The 7500-nt window shown below is 46.5% G+C and overlaps 1 protein-coding gene across 1 annotated transcript in view; it reads left to right on the top strand.

The window, feature by feature from the left end:
• LOC134441085 (integrin alpha-9-like) overlaps positions 1 to 7500 on the top strand; it is a 105678-nt gene that overhangs the window by 49748 nt on the left and 48430 nt on the right. The window contains exons 12-15 of the mRNA XM_063191275.1: positions 628 to 718; positions 1922 to 1967; positions 2486 to 2640; positions 6182 to 6362. Of these exons, the coding sequence (XP_063047345.1) occupies positions 628 to 718; positions 1922 to 1967; positions 2486 to 2640; positions 6182 to 6362 (473 nt within the window). The remainder of the gene's footprint in view (positions 1 to 627; positions 719 to 1921; positions 1968 to 2485; positions 2641 to 6181; positions 6363 to 7500) is intronic.

The following is a 7500-nucleotide window of genomic DNA, read 5'->3' as shown; positions in this document are numbered from 1 at the left end:
AACATTACAACACCACCAGAACTGTGTCAGCCGGGGACTAATTTAAAAACCAGTACTATTCATAGCTGATCTTATTCCTGTATTTGATTTGAAAACACACTCTACGGGTCGTAAAAACAATCAGAAGAATCAGACTTTGTGTATAATTTTGGTAATGATTGGCTGCGATTGCAATGGGCTGTTAGTCATAGACCCCTAGAGTGTACTTGTATTCCATTACCCAATGTAACTGTACGCTATCTGTCGCACAATCGCAATAAGTGGTTCAAGTGGGGATATACGAACTAGACAATCGATGATTAGTTGGATCGAGTGGCGGTATATCAATCATAACATGGCACTTGAGCCTCGTAAAGCCATATGTGTATGTTTGGAGAATGGTTGCACACAGTGACACATATAGATTAAAAGTGTGTGTGGGGGCGGGCTCTGTGGGTCTGTGGTTGTGTGCATGCATGTGTGTGTGTGTGTGTAGTGTGTATGTGTGTGTCTCACAGGGGTCAACTCATTGGCATTACACACATTCAGACACAGACACCGATAGCCCCTAGTGTCTGGCCAGATAGTCCGGCAGTCTGATCAATGTGTCTGATTGATTCTTGCCCTTTCTTGATTGATCGTCCACAGAGGCTGTCTGGCCGGAGCATCAGCCCCAACCTGAGGATGTTTGGCCAGTCCATATCGGGGAATGTGGACATGGATGGAAACGGTTATCCAGGTTTGGCACATCTCTCTCTGTAGCCATTTTAGCGGTAGCACGGGCTTACCAACCAGAGCAAGCGACGGGCCAGGCAGCTGAACACCGTGGAGTAATATTCTCTGGCTGCAGAGCCGTGCTAAATCGGAGGGCTTGTGGAGAATGCTTTGATATCCTGCCCATTAGATCCCTTAGCCATTTACTGCAGAAAGTTAGTGCAGGAAGACTGCAGCCTCTCTCTCTCTCTCTCTCTCTCTCTCTCTCTCTCTCTCTCTCTCTCTCTCTCTCTCTCTCTCTCTCTCTCTCTCTCTCTCTCTCTCTCTCTCTCTCTCACTCACTCTGTCTCTCTCTCTGTTTTCCTTTCTCTTTCTCTCCACCTCTCTTTTTTCTGTCTTTCCCTGTTTCTATCTGCCCTCTCTGTCCTTTACCTCTCTCTCTCTCTCTCTCTCTCTCTCTCTCTCTCTCTCTCTCTCTCTCTCTCTCTCTCTCCTCCCGCTCTCTCTGTCTTGCTCTCTCTCTGTTGCTTTCTCTGTCTCATCTTTACAGTATTTTTCTGTCCTAAAAACAACAACGATGAGACAGTTGCCCACTCTCGTGCTGACATGTGCGAATGAAGAAATGAAATAAAAGCTAAATGAAAGGAAGTAATGAAGTGTTAATTGGTGATGGAGCCTCGTAACACATTCCCCCGTCGAGAGAGACGTCCCGCGTGATGTTGTGGTATTTTGTTTACAACATTCCTGCTTGGACACTTCCAACATTCATGGACATAACGATAAAAGAGAGAAGAGACTCTAACCCTAACCCTAGAGACACGAAGGGAAACTTCTTCCATGCATGACTACTGTTTCCTTTTTGCAGTAGCTAAGCAGAGAAATGATTTGAGCCCTCTTCTGGGAAATCAAAACTCTACATTTTTACTTGGTTTCCTTCAGGATCAATACATGGATTCCACAAATGTCGACTGTGGACAATATTGACCGTTTCCCCTTCTGGCTTTAACTTCTGGGACTTTTAGATGTTATGTGAAATTTCTCTCCACACTAACACTTATTTTCATAAATGGAGACAAAACAAATTTTGTGTGCTTGTCGTCAGTTATACTAGATGTTACAATAGGACACTTTTCATGGTTCTTCTCAATGACTTTTCACCAGTAGGTGCTACATCTCCTGTAATAACTCTCCAATAAAACAGCTATTTGTGTCTTTCCTCTATTTCTAGATGTGACGATTGGAGCTTTCATGGCTGACAGTGTGGTGATGCTCAGGTGAGTGAAATATCCTCCAGCTCAGCTGCTTTCTTCTCACCTCTTCACCTCTCGGCGATGACAGTTATATGCCCTCACATTTTTGCGCTATGTCATGGGATTTCTGTTTGGTGTGTTTGCTGTGTGTGTGCGTGCGTGCGCGTGTGCTTGTGTGTGTGCGTGTGCATGTGTGTGTGTGTGTGTGTGTGTGTGTGTGTGTGTGTGTGTGTGTGTATCTGTGTGTGTGTGTGTGTGTGTGTGTGTGTGTGCGTGTGTGTGTGTGTGCGTGTGTGTGTGTGTGTGTGTGTGTGTGTGAGTGTGTGTGTTGATCTTTCTTTGTTTGCGTCTGTATCCGGCTGCTTTTGTCTGTGTTTGTGTACATCTGTATGTACGTGTACGCACATCTTTCTTTGTGTCTGTCTGTATGTTTTGTGTCTGTGTATCTGACTGCTTGTGTGTGTGCTTGTGTACATCTGTGTGTGTGTACATGTGTGTGCCTGAGTGTTTATGTTTATGTTTCTGCGTGTGTCTCTCCGCAGGACGCGTCCGGTGATCACGGTGGAGGTGTCCATCTTCCTGCCGGTGTCCATCAACATCACGGTGCCCCAGTGTCACGAGGGGCCGCAGCACCACAACTGCTTTAATGTCACCACCTGCCTGCGCTTCAGGGGAAAACAGGTGCCCGGACAGATAGGTGAGCACAGAGTAACGCTTACAATACAAGACAGTTACACTTACACTTACAAGGTGGGTGAGCACGGAGCACTTACACTTACAGTACAAGAGAGATGACCACATTACAAAGCACTCACCTTACAAACGTGACCCACCTGCCTGCTCTTCAGGGCCAAACAGTTGCCAGGCCAGATAGGTGAGTACAGAGTCACAATTACATTACAAGACTGGCGAGCGCAGAGTAGGTCATACGAGTGCCTAGAAAGACATGACCTACCTGCATGCACTTTATGGCGAAACAGGTGCCTGGACAAATGAAATGGACCCTTTACCCATGATCTTAGGTGGACTGGTCACAAACACATGAGCAACCATGACCCGACATGACCCCTCCATGACTGGCCACATGTCCAGTTCTTCTGGAGATATAGTAAGTAGCACAGGAGATAAGTAGTGTGCCTCTAGGCTTCAGTTTTTAAAGGTGTACTGAGTAATATTTTCAGCAGTTTTTTTTCCAGAATGAATGCTGCTCATACGCACATTTTTTATGAACACGTACCACTGCCAAATTCAAAGTATTCATTATGGTAAATTGCACTTTTCATAAAGAGGTGGATCTTTACCATGTCCACCATTTTTAATTTCCCGCAATAAACATTTTTAGCTGCAAAACTTATTGTGCTTTGGTCACACTAGTAAATATTTGTTTTTTATTAAGTACATATTCATGAAGATCAAATTAGCCAATAGGCAGCAGCACAGTTTCAATGAGCAACATATTTGCAATTCCTAGGATTCAAGGATTCAAGGATTCAAGCATTTATTTGTCATTGTCAAAAAGGCAACGAAATTGTGTTTGGGGTACAAAACTCAGTAGCAGCAGGTTTCCAAGTAAAGTGCAACTCTGGCCACCATCCTACACAGTGCACCCTTAAACTTGATTTAGAGCCACTCATCAGGTCTTGTGTTTAGTAGCAAACGTACTTGCATTTGTTTTAAGGCACAGGCAGGCTACATGACCTATTGTGTGGACATGGCCTTGAACCAGCCCTGGCTGTGGATTGGTCCTTTGCAGACGTGGGTGTGGTCTGTAATACAATAAGCGGCAGGTGTGGTCTTTCCATGGCCGCCAGCGGGTGTGGTCATTGGATACAGTCAAGGGACAGACCAGACCGAAGTGTTTTTATTGGTCGGTGATTGATGGCCGTGGCACGGGGGGTCGTCTGGCAAGGCTGGGTGGGGTTGTTTTTCGTGTGTGTGTGTGTGTGTGTGTGTGTGTGTGTGTGTGTGTGTGTGTGTGTGTGTGTGTGTGTGTGTGTGTGTGTGTGTGTGTGTGTGTGTGTGTGTGTGTGTGTGTGTGTGTGTGTGTGTGTGTTTGTGTGTGTGTGTTTAGGGGTGTATGCCACTGCGTGGGGTGTGTGTCTAGGGCGGAATCTATTACATAAAGGGGTCGCTGGCCAACCTCTGTGTGTGTGTGTGCGTGCATATGTGTGTGTATGAGTGGGAATAATGGCGTCTGTGTTCGTGCTTTGAGTTTGGCATAAGTGTTGGAAAAGTGCAACACCTCGCATTGCGCCTGGCGACGCCCTAACGACGCCTTGCCAACACCCACCCCTTCCGCACCAGCACTGAGGTCACCCCTGCTGCTCCTTCTCTCTTTCTTTTTTTATTTCATTTATTTTCTTTACTCTTCATTCAATAACTGGTGCTGGAGTGAAAAGTGTGTGTGTGTGTGTGTGTGTGTGTGTGTGTGTGTGTGTGTGTGTGTGTGTGTGTGTGTGTGTGTGTGTGTGTGTGTGTGTGTGTGTGTGTGTGTGTGTGTGTGTGTGTGTGTGTGCGTGTGTGCGTGCGTGTGTGTATGAACATAACCCCTCCTAGTGTTTCCTACACCAACACCCTGTGAGGCAACTGCTACAAGCCTGGACTTTCTCTTTTCTCTTCTTTCCTCTTCTTGTCGTTCTTGTTTTCCTCCCTGTTCTCCGTCATTCCAGCCATATCTCTCTCTCCTTCCCTCCATCTCTTCCAACCCTCTATCGCTCTCTTTCACTCTCTATGGATGGATCAACCCTATGCCACTACAGGCACACGCGCACGCACGCACGCACGCACACACACACACACACGCACGCACACACACACACACACACACACACACGCACGCACACACACACACACACACAAACACGCGCACACACACACACACACTTTCCTTTCCAGCACACATTTCTCTGCCCTGACCTCAGCCTCATGATTTCACATCTACATTTTAACCCTTTGAGGAGTACCATCACAAATATGTGATTAGAATTTTGCCCAAATTTTGAGTTCTCATTATGATGTCATAATGTCTTTGGGAGATTTTTAACACAGACGTCTATGGGAGCTGTAGAGTGTTCCAGTAAAATTCTAGAAGAACCTCTAGAAATTCCTTACTCACAGCAGTGCTAAGTGGCCAGACTCTCCCCGTCAGGAAACAGGGCGCACAACAGGGTGAACAGCGGATTCAATTGGGGGACCAGTTAGTTGGCCACGGTCCCCGTGTCGTGTTGAGCCGCTGTCAGTGTGGAAGTTAAGTCCAACATGTGTTACAAGAAATACAAAAATATCTATGCGTAACCCCAGAAAAAATATTCGTAGATATACCGCTTTGGATGTGAGTTAAAGGCATCAGATAATTTGGGGGGAAAAGGCACTCAATTAGCTACGTCTCATACAAAAAATGAATGGCCACTTATATTGGGGGACCAGTTTGTTGGCCGTGCTCCCAGTGTTGTGTTGAGTCCCTGGGTCTCTGTCAGTGTGGGAATTAGGCCTGTTAACTCCCCCACTCTTGACTGAGTGCCACCGCTGGCGAAATGTGATGTATGATATAAAAAGGGCTATTTTTAACAGCAATGTCCAACAGACGCTTTCTGTTTAAATCCATGTGTTAGTGTTTGAGTCAATGAGTCATGTCCTGTGTGTGTTTCGTACACGTGCGTGCGTGTGTGTGTGTGTGTGTGTGTGTGTGTGTGTGTGTGTGTGTGTGTGTGTGTGTGTGCGTGTGTGTGTGTGTTTGCCTGTGTGTGTTTGTGTACGTATGTGTAACAATGATACATTGACTTTACCCCTTGCATGCCCATGGGCCTCTCCTGTATTCATGACTTTCATCTCTCTCTCTCTCTCTCTCTCTCTCTCTCTCTCTCTCTCTCTCTCTCTCTCTCTCTCTCTCTCTCTCTCTCTCTCCCTCTCCCTCTCTCTCTCCTTTTCTTCTCTGTCTCCATTTCCCCATCTCCCCCTCTCTTTCATCTTTGTCTCTCTCTCCTTCTCTCTATTTCACTCTGGACTTCCCTCTTCCCCTTCTTCTTCTTCTTCTTCTTCTTCTTCTTCTTCTTCTTCTTCTTCTTCTTCTTCTTCTTCTTCTTCTTCTTCTTCTTCTTCTTCTTCTTCTTCTTCTTCTTCTTTCTTTCTCTCCCTCTCTCTCTCTCTCTCTCTCTCTCTCTCTCTCTCTCTCTCTCTCTCTCTCTCTCTCTCTCTCTCTCTCTCTCTCTCTCTCTCTCTCTCTCTCTCTCTCTCTCCAGAGCTGCTGTATAACCTGACTGCTGATGTGGATAAGCGTGTGAAGGGCCAGCCGTCGCGCGTCTACCTGACCCACAACCGAGAGCAGACCACGGTGGTCAGCCAGAGCCTCAGCATGAACATCAACCGCCAGCAGTGCCAGCACTACACGGCCCACGTCAGGGTGAGTCTACTGTATATGAAGCACACACACACACACACACACACACACACACACACACACACACACACACACACACACACACACACACACACACACACACACACACACACACACACACACACACACACACACACACACACACACACACACACACACACACACACACACACACCTTACATACAGTACTTCTTACTATACGCTCTAGACCTATATCTTTCTGAGGTCTGAAGTATGCACACAGACACACACACACACACACACACACACACACACACACACACACACACACACACACACACACACACACACACACACACAAGAGCGCATGCCGTTGGTGGGCTGTCTCAAACTTGGCCCTTGCGTCCTGTCAAGGGTCCTCCATGAGAGCGCCGTGCTCTTTGAAGGCATGGAGGAGGAGCATGTGTGCCTTGGCTGTTTTGTTGTGTTTCCATGGCCAGAGGTTTTTTTGCTCCCCCCCTCCAATGAGCTGCTGAACATTTCCCATGTTTGTCAGAGAGAGCAACTTTGTTTTTCACTTCAGTGTGTGTGCACGTGGTGCTACACAGCACACTGGATTGCCTCATACCAGGGTCCCTGTTTGTGTGTGTGTGTGAATGTGTGTTTGTGTTCCTCCAAGCCAAATACATTGTCCCAATCTGGCTTTATCCACAGTCTCTTTGATTTGGTGTTTTGAAGAAATTGGCTCTTCCCTACAGTATAGCAATACAACAACCGTTGCAATACACAGAGTGATGAATAGGCCCCTTTCATAGAATATACAATGTCATAATTTTATAGACAGTACACAGTACATGCATAATTGTGTGAGTCTTAGGCCTATATAAATCTTGATCCCTATGGGCTGTTACAACACACATTCCCCTTCATTCACTCTTACCAAACACTGTGAGTATGAATATGAATGTTTGTTTTTTGTTTTTGTTTTTTTCAATTAAAGTGTATGTAGTCAGGTTGAAAGCGAAAGCGAAAGTGAAAGCCCATTGGGAAACTCCAACTCCCATTTGTCATTGTGACACAGCACTCCACAGCACACAAGTGAACACTGCACACTGCACACAACGAAATTGCATTTATGCCTCACCCGTGCAAGGGGGCAGCCCTCAGTGGCGCCCCATGGGGAGCAGTGCGGTGGGACGG

The sequence above is a fragment of the Engraulis encrasicolus genome, chromosome 24 (genome assembly GCF_034702125.1).
Source record: "Engraulis encrasicolus isolate BLACKSEA-1 chromosome 24, IST_EnEncr_1.0, whole genome shotgun sequence".
Lineage (NCBI taxonomy): Eukaryota > Metazoa > Chordata > Actinopteri > Clupeiformes > Engraulidae > Engraulis > Engraulis encrasicolus.
Note: the sequence above shows the minus strand (reverse complement) of the source record. Positions and strands in the feature narration are given on the sequence as shown.